The 21695-nt window shown below is 40.5% G+C and overlaps 1 protein-coding gene across 1 annotated transcript in view; it reads right to left on the reverse strand.

Annotated features, from left to right (window-relative positions):
* RAB8B (RAB8B, member RAS oncogene family) overlaps positions 1-21695 on the reverse strand; it is a 69078-nt gene that overhangs the window by 6026 nt on the left and 41357 nt on the right. The window contains exons 2-6 of the mRNA XM_065940941.1: positions 17320-17380; positions 13715-13775; positions 4201-4278; positions 3128-3217; positions 1781-1846 (exon numbers count right to left, since the gene is read on the reverse strand). Of these exons, the coding sequence (XP_065797013.1) occupies positions 1781-1846; positions 3128-3217; positions 4201-4278; positions 13715-13775; positions 17320-17380 (356 nt within the window). The remainder of the gene's footprint in view (positions 1-1780; positions 1847-3127; positions 3218-4200; positions 4279-13714; positions 13776-17319; positions 17381-21695) is intronic.

A 21695-nucleotide genomic window follows, 5' to 3' on the forward strand; every position in this document is an offset into this window, starting at 1 on the left:
TATGCCTGAAAACATACAACCTCTCATGTCTCAACCTCCCCAAATCCCAACAGTTTCTACGCTCAACTAAATTCCCCACCATGGAAATAAGTTCAAATGGTAGCAGGACAAAATCTCAATGGCATTTTATGCCCAGTGTGTCCTGACCCAACTCTAAGCCAAATGTTTTTAAGATTTATCATCCTGACTTTGTTTCTCCAGAGCCAGGATTCTTAGGGCTTCTTCAGTTGTCTCCATGCTAAACCCACTGGTATGTCAGTCTGCTCCCAACAATTCCTCATGCCCCCAAACATGTCCAGCAGGGTTATTATTCCCAAACCAGTCAAAAGAAGCAATATGATAACTACTATTATCACCGTGTCAGTGTCTCACCCTCACACTGGTCACCTGTGAGCCACAGTTTCTAAGTAATCCCATCCCAGTTTCTGAGGTTAAGTTAAAGCTCTGGGAAAAGTGCTAATCTCCGCAGAATGCCTGACTAGAATAAGCAGCTTGAGCAGCTTAAGCCTAGGTCAGTATTTCCATAGACAGAGCGCAGTGTGCTCTCTCTCTTTTCTTTGGCCATGCCATGTGGCTTGTGGGATATCTTAGTTCCCTGAGCAGGGATTGAACTTGGGCCCTCAGCAGTAAACGTGCAAAGTCCTAACAACTGGACTGCCAGGGAATCCACAATTCAATAATCTCTTTAAGTCATAGGTGAGATGAGGGCACAGGACTAGTGGAGACTGAAGTCTAGGTACAGAAAACGTTCTGTGGCACAGTCCTACCACATCTCAGAGCAAGTTTCTCTCCTGTTTCCACAATTAAAGCTGACTGAAGAGGCTCCTCTCTTTTGCATGAAAGGAAATCCTTTTGTTGCAAGCAAAAGGAAGCATTTTTCTGCTTTTCTAGTCTCCAGTAAATAGATCAGAAGAGGTTTCCTGTTTCCTAACACCCACTAGCCAACCTGAAAAAATGACCATTAGTTATTTAAAAGATGAAAAATTTCTGATAAGTGACCACGAGTCAGGTCATTAAAGTCTCAGCTTTCAGTCATGATGTCACCGTGAACAGTGACTTAGCTTGAGAAAGTAAATGTTTACGAAACCCTCAGTATGACTGTTAAGTAAATGACATGTATTAACATATAATACATGTATTATTTTTATGATCAATTTAAAAAATGTTTTTAAAAAAGAAAATATTATCAAAATTCTGCCTTTCTAAAGAAAATCTATTTCTTAGAAGATTTTAGATAATTTGGTTTTAACAGTTAACTCACTGAAAACTTATTAAAACTACTCTCTGATAAACACAGATTCTTATATCTACTTAATGCCATTGTATTAAAAGGTATCATGCTTAATTGACTTCAAGCATGTATTCTAAGAGAATCTGTTCAGTAAGCTAACAGTTGAATTGTCTCTTGAGAGTGCAGACATGAAAGGAATTAAGACTCTGTGCTACAAGTTAGTGTAGGATGACATGAACAATGATGAATAAGCAGAGACCACAGCAGCAGGATTTCCACCTTCCCAAACAAAGGGCAAAACCGAACTTAACCTGAACTCCCATCTTCTGTCCAGTGACTCTTAGTGAAGGGATCTAATATATATCACATGAAGGACAGGTGCTAGAAATCTAGAACTAAGATCCTCATAACAGTCAGAAGTACAAAAGTTTATGAAATGGAAGTGGAAGCATTCACTAAGTCAGGAAATACCAAGGCTCAGAGAGTTGAACACAGGCACCAAGACACGAACGCTACTACATAACAAGTCACCAAACATTTCCTTCTCACCTCTTCTACATTCATACTGGATTTTGCACTCGTCTCCAAGAATTTAATCCCATAGTCAATTGCTAACTGAAAGACAAAAGAGGAACACTGAAATGCAGGGCAAGCTTCTTGAACACATAGAGCATTTATATTTTGTTAGGTTTTCCAAAGTCCCAAAGAGAGAGTACTTAGTTCAGAACTCCTGTGGTCCTCAAATTTCTCTGCTTTCTTCTATCGTGTTTGAAATTTAGAGATCCAATCCCATCATCCTAAGTAACTAAAATGGTACCACTTCCACTCAAAACATAACTTGAGTACTTCTCTTTTTTTCTATTATATCTTTAGTTCTCTAATATAGCACTAGAAAACATATTAGACACATACCTCTATCATAAATTTGAGATACATCTGACTTCAAATTACAAATCTCCAACAATTACTATTATATAAGTTTTCATTATTTTCTTAAAAATTTGATATTTAAGATAATAAATATTATCTTAATAAATAAAATAAATAAATTTTCTTAAACTGCATAAAAGAACTAAAGCTTAAAATATTAAAACTTAAAATCTCATTGCTTGGGTTTCTATTGATTGTGGCAAATTGTGAATTCTCCTACTTTCCCATCTATTTCCAAAGAATTCCCAGTTCATTTGCAACACCAAGACCAAGTGAATGTTTTCAAGGGAAAAAAGTGTACAGTCAGATTAAAGAACAAAATGCATTTTGCCTATACTCAAATTAAAAAAAAAAAAAAGCTAAAGCAAAATTCCAAGACTTAAAAAATCGAAGCCTATAAGTCAGTTTGAAAAATGTCATAGAAATGAATATATATATATAACAGACTCTTGTTTTGCAGGATACAAAAGAGGGAAAAGGTTATAAATATAAATATTTACAGCTCGATGAGTTTACAAAGAGTTTACTCATAATGACCTAAATCTAATGTGTAGTAAAATACTCTTGGAAGAAAAAATAATGAATTGAAAAATGATTACTGTTGAAACTTTACCTATCCTCTGACTTTTTTTCAAAGAGAAGGAATTGGTTTAACTTCAGAACTGGGAATTTGCACACAGATATGGAAGAAACAGCCTGAACTCTCAGCTGTGCAAATCTGAAAAAGAACCAAATTGTATCTCCCAGAAAAGAGCAAATTCTTGAGGAATGAGTCATGACTACACAGTGTATGGAGTTGGAGCTTGAATACTAATTCATACCATTCAAGTATGGATTACAACTGTCTGCTGGCTTTTTAAGTGGATTAAAATATAGATATTTTTAAAAACTTCAAAAAATAATAGTATGAAAATGAATGCTTAACATGAGTAGACTCCAATCTTCATTTATTCAGTTCAAATTTACCTTCTCTCCTCTTTCTTTTGATACTTGTCTTTTGTCATTCATATCACATTTGTTACCCAGGATCATTCTTTCAACATCTGAAGAGGCATGCTGCAGGGATAAAATAGTATATTAGGAAACAACATGAGAAAAACACAGTTATCCAAAAGGCAAATCTTTACCTGTCAGAAGGAGATCCATAAATTTAATTGTAAAACAAATAATCTCTTACTCAATACAAAACCAGATTCAGAGAAAAATTTTTTAAATGAGAGGAGGGGTAAGTTACAGCATAACTTTTCCCCCATAACTTGCAGTCATTCTTAGGTCTTCTTTGGTACATGAACAAACAAAAATAAAACCTATAGTTATCTAACAATAAAACTCCCAAATGTTAGTCTGGGTCAAAGAAAGGAGAGAATCTCAGTACCGAGAGAGCCAATGCAGAAGGTATTCTGGATTTTGAACTACTTAAACAATAAATTCACACGGTTTAATATAAATGTGTATGAAATTATTTCAGAGTCTGAAATGTCAGAGACATTAAAAAAAGGTCTTAATACCAATCAAACTGGAATTAAATCAAATTTTAAATATCTAAGATGAACAAAATGTTAAAAGAGCAAAATGAGTTACCAGAATCAAGATGCATTTCTGCCAGTCAAACAGTGTGAGGGAACAGACAGAACCTGAGACCCAGACAATCCATGGGGTCGCAGAGTCAGACACGACAGAGGCTGAACGACAACGCCTTTCTAAAGGCTCTGAGAGCACATGCAAGCTACCTCTTTCTGACCTGAGTCTTCTCCTGTGTAAAACAGGGGCTTTTTAGATTAAAATATTTTCCAGACTGGGGGCAAGTTTAAAATTCTGTGAAACTGCCCGTCTGCCTGCACTCCCTAGGCCAACGGAGTAGTCAGACTGGCAGTACCAGAGATGTTACCCTCCCTGGCACTCCTCAGAGAAGAGGGCCCGACCTGCCTGCACCCTACTTCCAGCAGCTCAGCTCCCTGACAGGGAGACAGAAGGAGCGAGCCCTTTATAAGCACCCGGCAGGATTCTTCTCCAGTATCCACTGTCTTTCCCATACCTACCTCTTCAATGTTTCTTATCCAATTTTTAATATTGTCAAAGGACTTTTCATTTGTGATGTCATAGACCAGCATAATTCCCTATAAGAGGAAAAAAAAAGATCTTTATTTAGTGCTTCATACATTTTATTTTTATTTTTATTTTTTTTATTTTATTTTTTTTTAATTTTTTTTATTAGTTGGAGGCTAATTACTTCACAACATTTCAGTGGGTTTTGTCATACATTGATATGAATCAGCCATAGAGTTACACGTATTCCCCATCCCGATCCCCCCTCCCACCTCCCTCTCCACCCATGCTTCATACATTTTAAAGCAAAGAATATCATGTCAGTGTACTCTTCTTTTCCAGGAACTCTGTTAGTCATTTTTCTGTCTTTATAAAAGGAATTTATAATAAAAGTTTAAAATACAGAGAAACAAAATAAATAAAATCTTCCATTGTCTCACCATGTAAATAAATAGTTAACATTTTTTTCATTGTTAACTTTTAATGAATTAGTGATTATGGTAAAGGTGATACACCCTTTCTACCTGACCTCATATGATGAGAACTGGTACCAATTAAAGCTAGCAGGATATTTATGTTAAAATAGAGATAACACTGAAGGTAAAAGATGATCACTTCTGTTGTGCACTTATTTATTCTAAGCAGAAATTATCTTGCTTCTTACTCTTTAAAAAAATTTTTTTTAAATTTTTTTGGCCACATCACATGGTATGTGGGATCTTAGTTTCTCAAACGGATTAAACCTGAGTCCCCTGCATTGGAAGCATGGAGTCTTAATCACTGGACCACCAGGGAAGTCCTTTTGCTTCTTACACTTATTCTAAGATTATAACCACACAACTTTAGATTTATTTCTTTTTATATGAACTGATCAAATGTTACTAATCTAAAAAAAGTAAATCACAGACACTCAAAAATATAACGCATTTGTTACACAGTTTAATGAAGGCACGATCATCATATTTTGGAAGACCCCGTGTCTGGTATTTGTAAACAGTTAATCTTCTAAATGTTTCAGCTGACACTTGTATGCTACCCATTTCAAAATCTATATCACAAGACTGCACTTGTGTATTAAGTGCTAGATCCACCTCTATCTATCCATTTCAGCAAATATTTAGTGGGTACCTACTATGTGCCTGATAGTGTAACAAATGCTACCAGTAGTAAATAAGACAGACAAAGTCCCTTCTTCTTGTGGACAGTTGGCAAAGGAAACAATGAACCATTAGTTATATAATTAATTATAATTTAGACAACTGTTATGAAGAAGGCTGAGGAGTTCTGAGTGAAAATGCTAATCTAATCTGGCTGAGGGGCTACGGTGGTTCATGGAGGGTGTCCCTGAGAAAATGACATGAGAGCCAAGGCCTGAGGACTGAGAAGACTTGAACTGGCACAGGGTAGAGGCTGGGGTGAAGAGGGGAAGCCCTCAGTGTCCAGAATATCACAGGAACGGGGAAAATTATCTTGCTCTCCAGAAAGGCCCAGAACCTATTACAATGAGTAAAGACGGTAAGAGGGGCGAGAGTGCCCAGGTTTGAGGGACATTACTGGTGGTCCAATGGCTAAGACGATGAGTTCCCAATGCAGGGGGCTGGGGTTCGATCCCTGGCCAGGGAACCAGATCCCACATGTACCAACTGAAGATCCCAGAGACTGCCAGGAAGATTGACGATCCCGCGTGCTGCAAATAAGACCCAGCACACTCAAATAAATGAATAAACATGATAAAACAAAACAAAAAAAGAGTGCCTGGATCCAGTGGGAGAAGGGCACAAGATAAAGCTGAAGACAAAGACAGGGGCCAGGGTGCCCTGGGGAACACTGATTGGACATCAGCTCCTAGACGGCCCATTTGGTCACCGAAAACTCAACTAAGCGAAACAGAACGTTGTCTTCGTCCCCTCCAAACCTTCTCTTTCTCCCTCTACTCTCATTGTGAAGAAGTGCAGTGCAACCCTGCAGGGCTTCCCTGTGGCTCAGCTGGTAAAGAATCCGTCTGCAATGCGGGAGATCTGGATTCGATCCCTGGATTGAGATCCCCTGGAGAAGGGAAAGGCTACCCACTCCAGTATTCTGGTCTGGAGAATGCCATAAACTGTATAGTCCGCTGCTGCTAAGTCACTTCAGTCATCTCCGACTCTGTCCGACCCCACAGACAGCAGCCCACCAGGCTCCCCCATCCCTGGGATTCTCCAGCCAAGAATACTGGAGTGGGCTGCCATTTCCTTCACCAATGCATGAAAGTAAAAAGTGAAAGTGAAGTCACTCAATCGTGTCCGACTCTTAGCGACCCCATGGACTGCAGTCTACCAGGCTCCTCCATCCATGGGATTTTCCAGGCAAGAGTACTGGAGTGGGGTGCCACTGCCTTCTCCAACTGTATAGTCTATGGGGTTGCAAAGAGTTGGACATGACTGAGCGACTTTTACTCACTCACTCAACCCTGCCAGCCTGCACACGCAGACCCCTGGGAGTAATTTCCTCTACCACCAGTAAGTCACTAAGTCCTATGGACTCAACAATCTCAATATTTCCACAATCCGATACCCCACATGCATAGCCTTATTCACATTTTTATCAATTAGCCTTTACCTGGGTGACTTAGGTCTCCCTGCTTCCATTCTTAACCTCCTCTAATCCACTCTTCATAAGGGCACCAGAGTTATCACCTCATTGCTTAAAATCCTTTAGCATCTCTCCATTGTACTTATAATTATATTAAAATTCCTTAAATAGTAGGCAAAATCTTTCAGGGTCTGGTTTCCAACTTTATAAATAAAATTTAAATATAAATGTAAATAAACATAAATCATATATAATACACATGTACCTGTAGATGAAAGAAGAGAGGAAACAGCAAAATGTTAACAGAAGCTATGTCTCACGTGGGGTTTTAAGATGATTTCTTGGGATTTTGGAAACTTTCAAATCCAGCAGTGGCCACAAGACTGGAAAATATGTTTTCATTCCAATCCCAAAGAAGGGCAGTGCCAAAGAATGTTCAAACGACTGCACAATTGCACTCATTTCACATGCTAGTAAAATTATGCTCAAAATCTTTCAAGCTAGGCTTTAGAAATGCATGAACCAAGAACTTTCAGATGCACAAGCTGGGTTTAGAAAAGGTAGATGAACCAGAGATCAAATTGCCAACATTCGTTGGATCATAGAGAAACCAAGGGAATTCCAGAAAAACATCTACTTCTTTTTCACTGACTATGCTAAAACCTTTGACTGTGTTGATCACAAAGAACCATAAAAAATTCTTAAAGAGATGGGAGACCACCTTACCTGTCTCCTGAGAAATCTATAAGTGGGTCAAGAAGCAACAGTTAGTAGCTTACATGGAACAACATACTGGTTCAAAATGGGAAAGCAGTAAATCAAGGCTGTATATTGTCACCCTGTTTATTTAACTTATATGCAGAGTACAGGATGTGAAATGCTGGGCTGGATGAATCACAAGATGGAATCAAGAAAAGGATCAACAACTTCAAATACACAGATGATACCACTCTAGTGGCAGAAAGTGAAGAGGAACTAAAGAGCCTCTTGATGAGGAGGAAACAGGAAAGTAAAAGAGCTGGCTTAAAACTCAACATTCAAAAAACTAACATCTGGTCCCATCAATTCATGGCAAATAGAAGGGAAAAAAGTGGAAGCAGTGACAGATGTTATTTTCTTGGGCTCCAAAATCACTGTGGACAATGACTACAGCCATGAAATTAAGGCACACTTGCTCCTTGGAAGGAACGCTATGACAAACCTAGACAACGTATTAAAAAGCAGAAACATCACTTTGCCAATAAACGTCTGTATAGTCAAAGCTATGACTTTTCTAGTAGACATGTATGGATGTGAGAGATGGACCATAAAGAAAGCCAAGAGCCAAAGAATTGATGCTTTCAAACTGTGGTGCTAGAGAGGGCTCTTCAGAGTCCCTTGGACTGCAAGGAGATCAAATTAGTCAATCCTAAAGGAAATCAACGTTGGAAGGACTGATGCTAAAGCTGAAGCTTTAGTTGGCCACCTGATGCTAAGAGACGATTCAGTGGAAAAGACCCTGATGCTGGGAAAGACTGAAGGCAAACAGAGAAGACAGAGGCAGAGGATGAGATGGTGAGATAGCATCACCAACTCAATGGACATGAATTTGAGCAAACTCCAGGAGATACTAGGGATTCCCTGGTGGTTCAGACGGTAAAGTGTCTGCCCGCAATGCAGGAGACCCAGGTTTGATCCCTGGGCTGGGAAGATCCCCTGGAGAAGGAATTGGTAACCCACTACAGTACTCTTGCCTAGAAAACTCCATGGATGGAGGAGCCTGGTGGGCTATAGTCCATGGGGTAGCAAAGAGTCAGACACGACTTCACTTTCACTTTTCAGGAGATTCTGAAAGACAGAGCAGCCTGGCGTGCTGGAGTCCATGCAGAGTGGGACACGACTTAGTGACTGAACAACAACAACATTACATGTAAGCTTTTCACAAGTAGAAAAATAAATAATCTTTAAATTTAAATGGCAAACAACATTCTTCTTTACCTCCCTCCTCCTAGCCTCAAAAGGAAATGTTTAACTTTGACTACACTGTAAAGATTTTACAATAAGCAAATTTAATTAAAAAAAAATCAAAGTGGAGAACTATACACTTAAATGCTAAATTTTATCTTACATATATTTTACAACAATTTTTAAAAGCCTCAAAAAAATGCAACCTGAATAATTCCTGATTCAAACAGCTTAGCTGACTACAATATTAAAATTAACTGAAATATTTCCAGAGCTCTACTACCTCTTGGGCTATGTAGACAAACTGGATCTTCACTGCTGTCCGTCTGTCAAGTAGTACTTGGAGTAGTTAGCACAGGAAGTGAACACAGTGTAGTGGTTAAGGGCACAGATTCTGGAGTCAGAGATGTTCAGCCTGGGCTTCAACACATGCTACATGGGAGATGCTGGAGAGATTACTTTGCTGCTCTCAGTCTGCATTTACTCATTTGGGAAGTAAGGACAGAATATTTTCCACACTGCCCTTTAAAAAAAAATTATTTATTTACTTTAAAAATATGTATTATTTATATTTATTTGGCTGCATCAGGTTTTAATTGTGGCACACAGGACCTTTCGTCGTGACATGCACACTTCTCCAGTTGTGGCATCTGGGCTCTGGAGCATATGCACAGGCACAATAATTACCGCACGTAGGTTCAGTTGCTCTGCAATATGTAGGATCTTAGTTCCCCAACCAGGGAATGAACCCACATTCCTTGCAGTGCAAGGCAGATTCTTAACAACTGGACCACCAGGAAGTTTCCCAGATTGGATTTTTGAGGATCAACTGACATATTATTTGTAAAGTACTTTACATAGAACCTGGATGTTCATGGTTCACGTACTGTTTAAGCCTGGCTTGGAGAATTTTGAGCATTGCTTTGCTATCACATGAGATGAGTATAATTGTGCGGTAGTTTGAACATTCTTTTGCATTGCCTTTCTTTGGGATTGGAATGAAAACTGACCTTCTCCAGTCCTATGGCCACTGCTGAGTTTTCCAAATTTGCTGCCATGTTGAGTGCAGCACTTTAACAGCATCATCTTTTAGGATTTGAAATAGCTCAAATGGAATTCCATCACTTATACTAGCTTTGCTCGCAGTGATGCTTCCTAAGGCCCACTTGACTTCGCATTCCAGGATGTCTGGCTCTAGGTGAGTGATCACACCATCATGATTATCTGGGTCATGAAGATCTTTTTTGTTTAGTTCTTCTATGCATTTTTGCCATCTCTTCTTAATATCTTATGCTTCTGTTAGGTCCATACCACTTCTATCCTTTATTGAGTCCATCTTAGCATGAAATGTTCCCTTGGTATTTCTAACTTTCTTGAAAAGATCTCTGGTCTTTCTCATTCTATTGATCTCCTCTATTTCTTTGCACTGATCACTGCGGAAGGCTTTCTTACCTCTCCTTGCTATTCTTTGGAACTCTGCATTCAAATGGATATATCTTTCCTTTTTTCCTTTGCTTTTAGCTTCTCTTCTTCTCTAAGCTATTTGTAAGGCCTCCTCAGACAACCATTTTGCCTTTTTGCATTTCTTCTTCTTGGAGATGATCTTGATCACTGCCTCCTGTACAATATCACAAATCTCTGTCCATAGTTCTTCAGGCACTCTGTCTATCAGATCTAATCCCTTGAATCTACTTGTCACTTCCACTGTATAATCATAAGGGATTTGAACATCCATGAACTTCTAGATGTTCAAGCTGGATTTAGAAAAGGCAGAGGAATTCAGAGATCAAATTGCCACCATCCCCTGCATCATAGAAAAAGCAAGAGAGCTCCAGAGAAACATCTACTTCTGCTCTAGACTATGCCAAAGCCTCTGACCATGTGGGTCACAACAACCTGGGGAAAATTCTGAAAGAGATGGGGATACCAGACCACCTGACCTGCCTCCTGAGAAATCTGTATGCAGGTCAAGAAGCAACAGTTAGAACTGGACATGAAATAACAGACAAGTTGGCTTAAAGCTCAAAATTCAGAAAACTAAGATCATGGCATCTGGCCCCATCACTTCACGGCAAATAGATGGGGAAACAGTGGAAACAGTGGCTGACTTTATTTTGGGGGGGCTCCAAAATCACTGCAGGCGGTGACGGCAGCCATGAAATTAAAAGACGCTTACTCCTTGGAAGGAAAGCTATGACCAACCTAGACAGCGTATTAAGAAGCAGAGACATTATTTTGCCAAAAAAGGTCCATCTAGTCAAAGCTATTTTCCAGTAGTCATGTATGGATGTGAGAGTTGGACTATAAAGAAAGCTGAGCACCAAAGAACTGATGCTTCTGAATTGTGGTGTTGGAGAAGACTCTTGAGAGTCCCTTGGACTGCAAGGAGATCCAAGCAGTCCATTCTAAAGGAAATCAGTCCTGAATATTCATTGGAAGGACTAATGCTAAAGCTGAAACTCTAATACTTTGGCCACCTGATGCAAAGAACTGACTCACTGGAGAAGACCCTGATGCTGGGAAAGGTTGAAGGTGGGAGGAGAAGGGGACGACAGAGGGTGAGACAGTTGAATGGCATCACTGACTCGATGGACATCAGTTTGAGTAAGCTCCGGGAGCTGGTGATGGACAGGGAAGTCTGGTGTGCTGCAGTCGTGGGGTCGCAAAGAGTCAGACACGACTGAGCAACTGAAATGAACTGAACTAACTTACCTAGAACCTAGGACACAGCTTGGACTCAATGACTGGTAGTTATTACTAATTCATATCTGGTTTCAGTAGCAAAAACCCTTTCACTACTTCCTATGTTTTTAGGCTAACTGATACTATAAATCAGTTAGAAATACAAATTCAGGTACACCAGTTAAAAATTTTATATATTTAGTATACAGACCTTTAACAACAACAGCCTCTTTAGAGTTCACAAGACAGTACTGAGAAATGTTGATAACGCAGTAATGTGGTCCCTCTTCTCCTCAGAGCCTGACTGTCCATCAGGGTTACTGCTATGCCTACACATGTTGCTGAATAGTATGAAACAGGCCAAAGGACTCTGTCATGGTGGCAGACTCAGTAGTGAGCTTGCCACTATGCTGTGCGCCTGAGCCAACTCAACTAAACCTGCCAGAACCACCACTTGTGGAAACGAGAACATGATGACCCCACATCCCACTGAAATGGATGACATGGAGGATCCAAGACTCAAGTAGAGCAGGGTTTCCTGAGGATGTGTCTAAGATTGTTCTGGGTCTGAAATTTTTCACTGATTCACTTCTTCAGCAAGTATTTATTGAACTTCTATTATGTGTAAGGCCCTGGCATCATAGAAGAGTAAAAGAGACAAAAAATCCCTACCATCAAAATGGAAAGGATGATATATTTTAGAATAGCAACGATATCTAATAACTTGAAATAGTGTGGAAATGTCTAGGCAATAGATAAATGAAAAAGACAGACCATCTTCAAATCTCCAAGAACATATTTCAATGATCTCTTGCACTGTACCACAAGCTAGAGCTACACATCCAAGGCAAACATTTGCTCCACACTCTGTTATCGCCCACTGTCTAGTGAAAACGAGCTTGTAAGTGGTATCGATATATTATTCCCCCAAAATAAAAAATTGTGTTTAAAAGATACCTCTAAACAAAATTACCTATGAACTATTCTAAATCATCCCTGTTAACATGTTCTTATTTACCCTTAAAAATCCTTTCTGGGGGAAAATAAACAACAAACTTCTTCACACACAGTAAGTTCCTTTCCTTGGATTCTAATCTGAGCAAAATAGAGAGTAGTTGACAACCGCCCTTCTTAAAATAATGACTTTTAAAACCTTAAAAGTATTATGGGGTGGAGAACATATATATATGTAACGCTTAGTTGTATATAGTTCCAAGGTAGGACAGCTTTAAAAAGGAGTTCCCAAAAGGAATCCCCAACCTCTGCGGGGATGTTACTGGCACTCAAATAAAGGAGGGTGAGTGGCAGTGAAGGAGGCAGGGAGAGTAGCATATCAACAGAGGGATCTGTGGGTTCAGATCACAACTGCCTGCAGCAAAGGGACAGGCATCACCCCGATAGCTCCGCCACCTCCACACCACTCTCAGCACCAACAGTCTTTTACAGAACAAGCTAGGTGTGATGGCAGCTGGCACCCCAGAGTCTACCAGGCTGGTCTACCTGATCTCGACTGTGCAGTCTTCTCTCTGAGCATACGGGATTTCATCATAATTTAAAGCTCCAAGTTATACGTGACTTAGGCCTAAAAGCCAGAGATAAAGCCCTGCTCTGGGTCTGACGTTCTAGGCTTGGTTCAGTAGAGCTCAGCTTCTACACTGCCTTATTCACCATTGTACTCGCAGCAACACACAGCATCCACCATGAGCCAACAATAGAATGGGTTGTGTAGATGAAGCATCTTAAGATGGAAAATAGCCAAGTGACGAAGTTATGATAACAAGGGTAAGGCAAGTATGTAGCAAGGAAGGACTTGGTAGTCAAAGATTCACCAGATGCTAAGCCTCAGATAGTCACAAATCTTTCGGCTACTTCCTGGCCAGCTGGCAGAAGCCTGGTAGAGGAGACTCCAGAAAGATGAGCCAATAAGAGTGGATGCTGTAGATCTGGTGAAAGATAAAGCATGGTGGTGGCAGGGTTGAAAGGGGGAGAAGGTGCAAGAAATGAATACTTGGTCATGGAGCTTGTAGTTTGTTAAGATTTGGCAAAGGCATTAAAAGGACAAAGCACAAAAATATATGATCACTCAGAATGTGTGGAGTTCTAACGCATCTCCAAATACGTGAGTAATATTATGAAGACCAATGGTTGAGGACACAGCTACTAAATGCAGTATAAAAAAACCCTTTAAATGTCTTGTTTTCACATCAGAAAATCTATTTTCTCCAATGTACTAGACTCCAGCTTGAATCCTACAAACTTGACGAATGAATATGCATGTTTTACTTCCACGAAACCCTAAAACACACTCACCATGGCTCCTCTATAGTAGGCTGTCGTGATGGTTCGAAATCTTTCCTGACCCGCTGTGTCCCTAAGATTTGAAAGAAAGGAAAGTGTGGTTATGAAAATCATCAACAACATTGCTGACGAGAGACTCTGAGCTGCAGGAAGTTGTAATTGTGGTCTGCTCACAAATGCAGTGGTTTCAGGGAGAAGGGGGACAAGACACAAAGGGAGCCTGTTGTGTGTCTGTGAGCTGGAGGCGGCTGTGGCCACGGGAGCCTGTCAGGAGCTCACAATGACTTGGGTGAAAAACTTGGACTCTGATGACAAAAGCAGCGACAAGAAAATGCACAGCCCTGCTAGGAACCGGCACACTGTGTTCGTCAACCAGAAGAGGAAGAGAATAGAGAATAGTTGTAAATTCCTGAACTCCGAGAGGCAGTTCAATTCCTTTCTATAAATGCCTAATCATTAGGGCATTTTGCTCTTTTGACTGAAAGTCTGATTTCTATACAAAGCAAGCAGTCAGACTGGACTTACTACTGTGCAAATTCTGCTCAGTAGAGCACACTAAAATGGATCGCCTCAAGAACTTTTTCAGCTCTAGAGCCTGTGATTAAACGAGACCCTGGAGTTCAACATGCAACTGTTGGCCAAGACTTCAAGATATGAACAACACCTCCAAGTTATATACTTGCATTTATTCTTACTTTTTTTGGCTAATGACATACCATTAAAATACATTCTGAAAAATGTTGACATTTCAAATTACATATACCAAAGCATTTCTTAGAAAGGAAGTCAAATTTCCCTGGTATCTGGGAAAAATCAATATTCCTGAATTTTCCACTTCCTGCCAGAACTACTTTCACTCCCTGTGTTACTAAGACAAAACTAAATTGTTTAATTTGATTGCTTCTAAAAAGGAGGCATTTGTGGAAATATACTAAAACTCTAAAATGTGCAAACCAAATTTAAGTGAGATGAAGGCCCAAAGACAATATGGTAATTTAAAATGATAATAAATACCTTACCAATTATGTGTACTTTACAAAATACTTTCAGATGGTATGCAAATGATGCCCACCACAGTCCAATGTGGTAGTTTTACCATCATCCATGTTCTCCAGAAGAGAAGACAGGCTCAGGTGGGCTGTGGTCCCAGCTCTGCCACTAAACAGCTCATGTGAGTGCTGAGTCGCTTCAGTCGTGTCCAACACTTTGCGACCCCATGGACTGTAGTCTGCCAGGCTCCTCTGTCCATGGGATTCTCCAGGCAAGAATACTGGAGTGGACTGCCATGCCCTCCTCCAGGGGATCTTTCCAACTCAGGGATCAAACCTGTGTCTCTTAGGTCTCCTGCACTGGCAGGCGGGTTCTTTACCACTAGCACCACCTGGGAAGCCCAAACAGCTCATACCCTTGAGTGAAAATCAAGTATCCAAGGCCTTGGCTGTTTAGTACAGGGCTGGGTCTCATACCACTATTATCTTATCCTGCCATCTCTCATTGATCAGGATTAGATAACACAGGCAGTTCTTTGGTACCCAGCAAACAAATGGGGAAAACAGAAGCCAAGCACCTTTGAGCAGACTAAGTATATTTTGATTCTAATATGCTACTTGATTTAGAACCAGCTTTGCAGTGAGGATGGAGAAGAAACCCTACCATCCTGAAGGCAGGTCATGAAGACTGAATGTAGACTATTTTGCTGCCAAGAGTGCTGATAAATAGTGCCATGGAGGTCTAATCAGCTGATCACCCACAGGCTCCTAGAATGTTCCTTAATGTTCTGATCAAGACTGTACAGCAGTGGTTCCCAGCCTTTTTGGCACCAGGGACCAGTTTCATGGAAGACAATTTTTTCCATGGACTGGTGCAGGGGGAATAGTTTCATGATGACTCAAGCACATTGCACTTCTTGTGCACTTTATTTCTATTATTATTGCATTGTGATACATAACAAAATAATTAGACGACTCACCATAATGTGGAATCAGACCATCAGGCATTAGATTCTCATTAGGAGTGCCACAACCTACATGTACAGTTCACAAGGTTTGCACCTCACCTAAGTTTGCAGTCCTATGAGAATCTAATGCTACTGCTCTGACAGAAATGCAGAGCTCAGGCAGTAATGTGAGCGATGGGGAGTAGCTGTGAATACAGACGAAGCTTCACTCTCTTGCCTGACCCTCGCCACCTGCTGTGTGGCCTGGTTCCTAACTAGGCATGGTAGTGGTCCCTGGCCTGGGGGTTGGGGAACCCTGCTGTACTACACAGCGTCAGACATTCTCTTTGCTTTTCCCTTTTTTAAAATAATTTTTTTAACCTTTAAAATATTCGACTTATTAAATAGCAACAGATGAAAAGAGCAGCATGTGGTAACCTTCAAAATGTTTTCTAATGAAATATACTGGGAACCTCTATACGGGCTTAATACATGAAGCTGACGCAAAGTTCTGGGACACTGGGGTAGTTGTCCCAGTTCTATCACTAACCCAGACACATGCCCTCAGGTGGACTTAACCACTCTACATGCCAGTTTCCTGTAAAAGAAAAGTGGTGGATTTCAATATAATGTTCTAGTTTTATCCTGGTTCTGAAATTCAAAGAAGAAAAACAGTCCAAGGAAAAAGCTGACATATATGTATTACTTTACTATTTTGACCTGCTTCCTTCTGAAGTCTATGATGTTCTAAATGTCTAAGCTTTGTTTCCTGCTGTCATCGTCACACATTAGGTCAGCAAACATCATCAAAACCTTTCCTTAAGGCTGCAAACCTATGTGGCTCCATGGAAGGCCTCATACTGAAAGAACTTAGATCAGCTTATAGGAAGTTCAAAAAAAAAAAAATCTAAGAGGTGAGTTCAAGCCAGAAATATTCAACCAGGCAATCTGGAGAAACCATATTTATTCATTGTAGTTTGACAGATTCTTCAGGAATTAAACCAGTTGGAGTTGGCTGATCATAAGGAGACCTTTGCCTTGCACATTACATGAGAGATGAGAGGCCTGCCTTTTTCCTCCCTTATTCTCCAGTGCAGGGTTCCCCATTTTAAACTGAAACAGAAGAAATAGGCAAATAAATGAGGAAATACCAGAGCCGGAAGGGAACTCAGATGTCATCAGTCCGACCAATCAATTTACAAATGTGGACAAGAAGGCCCTGAGAAGAGAAGCGAAGAGCTCCAAGTTCTTAGCATATAGGCTGACTCCAGACTGGCACTTTGTTTGGGATTCTTACCACTTGACTCCTTTGCCTTATCCGATTTCACAGCTACAACAACTACAGTGAAAAAGTACTGACATATTTTAGAATTTAGTTTCCTCCCCTCTAAAATTAGCATTTTGGAAGAATGAGTTCTCAGATCTCTCCTGGCAGTGAGCATTAGTGATACCATCCTCACTATCCCACTCGTGGTAGAGACATCTTTGAATACTTACTCATGTCCCCTTGGTTCTGATAAAGAAAAGATGTTTTAGCTACCAAGGATACCTCTAATTTACCACAATTCACCTTCTCATTCCTAAAGTAGAATGAGTTATGTAGAATGACTAAAGTAGAAATGCTGTTTGCATATATATATATATATATATATATATATTTTTTTTTTTTTTTTTTACTTACCATATCTGAAGCTTAATTTTCTTTCCATCTAGTTCTATCGTTCTGATTTTAAAATCAATGCCTGCCAGAAAAAGAAAGAAAGACATGCTCAATGTCTTCAAATATAATTCAAGTCTTATTGGGAAAAGGACAAAGATTTCTATTGAAGAAAAGCTCTCCAACGCACTGGAAAATGTGAACACAGAGAGGGTGTGAACGGTATGTGTCCCCTGAATACAGGCTAAAGAAAGGAATGCTAATTACTCTGCAAAGAATTCCCACACATGTTAAATGCAAAGTATTATATGCCTCGTTATTTTGACACAAATGGATCACATCCCTCAAAGTTACGTAATTTAGATAGACTGAGACCATGCCATATTTTCTACTTCCTGAAATGCAGATAAACAAAGCTTCCTACCCACCCCTCATGCCCCTGCTGCTGCTGCTGTGGCTAAGTCACTTCAGTCATGTCTGACTCTGTGCAACCCCATAGATGGCAGCCCACTAGGCTTCTCTGTCCCTGGGATTCTCCAGGCAAGAATACTGGAGTGGGTTGCCATTTCCTTCACCAATGCATGAAAGTGAAAAGTGAAAGTGAAGTCGCTCAGTCGTGCCTGACTCAGCAACCCCATGGACTGCAGCCTACCAGGCTCCTCCGTCCATGGGATTTTCCAGACAAGAGTACTGAGTGGGGTGCCACTGCCTTCTCTCCCTCATGCCCCATCCTTCCCCAAAGAAGGCCATGAGACTTCTTTCCATTTTCTTCTATCTCCTTCCATTTATTTCTTTAGAATCTGCAACTGGCTAAGGAAGAAAGAAAACAAAAACCATCTATTTGAAGGCAGAAATAGGAAAGTCTGTAGATTTATTTTATGCAGTTAGCAAGTATTTTATATACACGTTAATAAATGCAGATAGCTAAAAGGGCTTTTAGACCTGGCTGCACTTTAGAATTACCTGAAGAACTTAATAAAAATAATGGCTAGACCTGCTCTTTTCCCCAAATTTTGAGATTTTGACTTAGCTGTTCAAGGGTGGGATCTGCACACTAGTAGTTTTATTTTTTATTTTTTATTTTTTAACTGAAGGATAATTGCTTTATAGAATTTTGTAGTTTTCTGTCACACATCAACAAGAATCAGCCACAGGTACACCATGTTTATTTTTATTTTAATATTTATTTATTTCGGCTGTGCTGGATCTAGTTGAGGTATGCAACGTGGGATCTAGTTCCCTGACCAGGAATTGAACCTGGACCCCCTGCATTGGGAGAGCAGTCTTATCCACTGGACCACTAGGGAAGTCCCCATACTGGTAATTTTAAATGTTCCCCAGGTGATTCTAACCTGGAAGCCAAGGTTATTAAGGTATCAACAGGCCTGACAGGTAGCATTGTGACAGTCATTTGCCATTCCAACATTCAACTCTTTCCTCACCTATTTATCCCCCCCACTTAAAGATAAAGTTGCTCAGTTGTGTCCGACTCTTTGTGACCCCATGGACTATACAGTGGGGTATACCAGAATACCAGAATGGGTAGCCTTTCCCTTCTCCAGGGGATCTTACCAACCCACAGATCAAACCCAGGTCTCCCACATTGCAGGTGGATTCTTTACCAGCTGAGCTACAAGGGAAGCCCAAGAATACTGGAGTGGGTAGCCTATCCCTCCTCCCTTCTCCAGCAGATCTTCCTGACCCAGGGGTTGAACCGGGGTCTCATGCATTGCAGGCAGATTCTTTACCAATTGAACTATCAGGGAAGCCCTATCCCTCCCCCCACCCCACCCCCACTACAGTAGCTCAAAATCTACTCAGCAATTTCAAATACAAAGAACCACAAAGTCCCTGACAAATATCAGCATCCTCTATGATTTATTGAGAACAGGCTGCTGCTCTTTCTGAAGGGACCAGTGAGTGAACACAGCTCAGCTGCAATTTACTAAATCGTCATCATCTGGCACTCAGCTTTTGTTTCAGACATTTCTACTCCTCCACATTCTCTATGCTATGCTGTGTTCAGGTGCTCAGTCCCGTCTGACTCTGCGACCCCATGGGCTGCAGCCTGCCAGGCTCCTCTGTCCGTGGGTATTTTCCAGACAAGAATACTGGAGTGGGTTGCTATGTCTTCCTCCAGGGGATCTCCCAACCCAGGGACTGAACCCAGGTCTCCCACATTGCAGGTGGATTCTTTACCTACTGAGCCACCAGGGAAGCCCATGAGTACCGGAATGGGTAGTCTATCCCTTCTCCAGGGGATCTTCCCAACCCAGGAATCGAACCGAGGTCTCCTGCATTGCAGGCGGATTCTTTCCCAGGTGAGCTACCAGGGAAGCCTTGACATTCTCTATAGAACCCCTTAAAGTGGTTTCCAAGACATTTCAAGAAAACATGTCAACTATGCATTATCTAAAAGCAGGGGTCACCAACCTCCAGGCCACAGACCAGTACCTCCTGTCAGATCAGCGGCAGCATTAGATTAGAAATAAAGTGCACAATAAAAGTAAATGCACGTGAATCATGCAGAAACTACCTCCCCCACCCCTGATCTGCGGAAAAATTCTCCCACAAAATTGGTCCCTGATACCAAAAAGGTTGGGGACTGCTGCTCTAAAGTGACCTAAACATCAAATGCAGCTATTTAGAGGTAGAAAAAATCTTCAAAGGCTACATTACTACATTATTTCTGCATATTAGCACTGAGAACACCCAAAAAGGCTGCTTGTCAGCTCTATTTCACATAAGGCAAAGGCATAAATCAAATCGATTTGCTCATTCTTCTCTATGTGGCAGCTTTCCCCCAGGGAACCTTTCTAGGTACACTTGTGAATCTTGAAATAGGCGACAATCACACCCAAGCTAATCTAGCAGAACAGCTTCTCATTCTGTCCCCTCACTAATAACCATGTAATATTAACAAATACACTCTCATACCCAACCATCCCCAGGTTATCTGACCCACATTCCCTCCTCTAAGTTACCTCGGTACTGCAGGGTCTGCAGTTGCTGAAGCCAAACTGAGCAACACAGCACATTCTTGTTAGCATCACACAGAATTCACTGTGATTGTCACTCATTTAAGACTTAACAGACGCTGATTTTTGTGATTTATCTTTTTACATCACTCCAAATCCAGTGTAACAAAGACCCTCTAGGGATTCTCTCTAGCCTTTATCTCTTTTTGGTCCTCGCATCAAGAACAATGCCCAACACCTGGTAGGCAATCAGTAAATTTTTCTTGATACTAACAGTTTTTTAAAATTCATAATTTTTCAAATTTATAGAAATAAAAAATAGAATGGTGGTTATAAAAGGTTGAAGGGAGCAGGGGGGAAAGAAGAGTTGTTTCTTGGGCATCAAGTTTCAGATGTGCAAGATGAAAAAGATTTGTTTCACAACAATGTGAATAGACATTACTGCTGAACTGCTTACTGAAAAAAAGGGTTAAGATGGTTAACTATATTTTATGTGTTGTTGTTGTTTTTTAATCACAGTAAAAAAAAAGAAGAAAAATTCATGACTTTCAAAATACCTACTGTTAACTCTGGAAAACAACTTACTTAACTGGAAGACTAAAGTCATCCAACATTCCATCCTAAATAGTTTGTTCACATTTTAAATAAAAGATGATGTCTATCAAAATGCCTGCCAAGTGAATACTTTTCTTTATTTTATTTTATTAAGATGTAACTCCTTTTCTTTCAAGGTTGTTGTTACCTGTAGTTGGAAGTGACCCATGTCACTTTTCTACCTTCATTTAACAAAACTATTCTGAGGCTTCCTTAAGTCTCAGTTACTCTCCATTCATGTGAAACACTGAGGAAGCTTTCTACTGACCCAGCCTTCTGTTCCCTTATTTGTTCGAAGGATTACCTTTCTGTTATTTGAGGAGGTTCTACTATTGTCTGTGATACTTAACCAACTGCTCACTCTTCAGAAGTTTTCATGTTTTATAAGAGCTGTGAACTGGTATTTAGCTTTGGCTGACGCTGCTGTCAGGAGCCAGCTGACAGACAAACACTGTAGTGTAGCGGTTCCCAATCTTCTTGGCACCAGGGATCAGTTTCATGGAAGACAATTTTTCCACAGAATGGGGGTAGGGGGGTGGGGGTTGGTTTTGAGATGATTCAAGTGCATTACATTTATCGTGCCCATTATTCCTCAGATCATCGGGCATTACATCTTGGAGGTTGGAGACCTCTGCTTTAGAGCACAATCAAATTAGCACAACTTGAACTTCATAGAAATGGGAAACACCTGTGTGTATTACGATTGAAAAGTACCGGCCCTGGAAGTCAAAAGACCTAGATTGTAGGTTGGGTTCTGTCATCCACAACTTTTAGGAGGTTGCTTACCTGCTCTGAACCTCCAGGTTCCCATCCATAAAAATGGCTGAG

This window comes from Muntiacus reevesi, chromosome 7, assembly GCF_963930625.1.
Source record: "Muntiacus reevesi chromosome 7, mMunRee1.1, whole genome shotgun sequence".
NCBI lineage: Eukaryota > Metazoa > Chordata > Mammalia > Artiodactyla > Cervidae > Muntiacus > Muntiacus reevesi.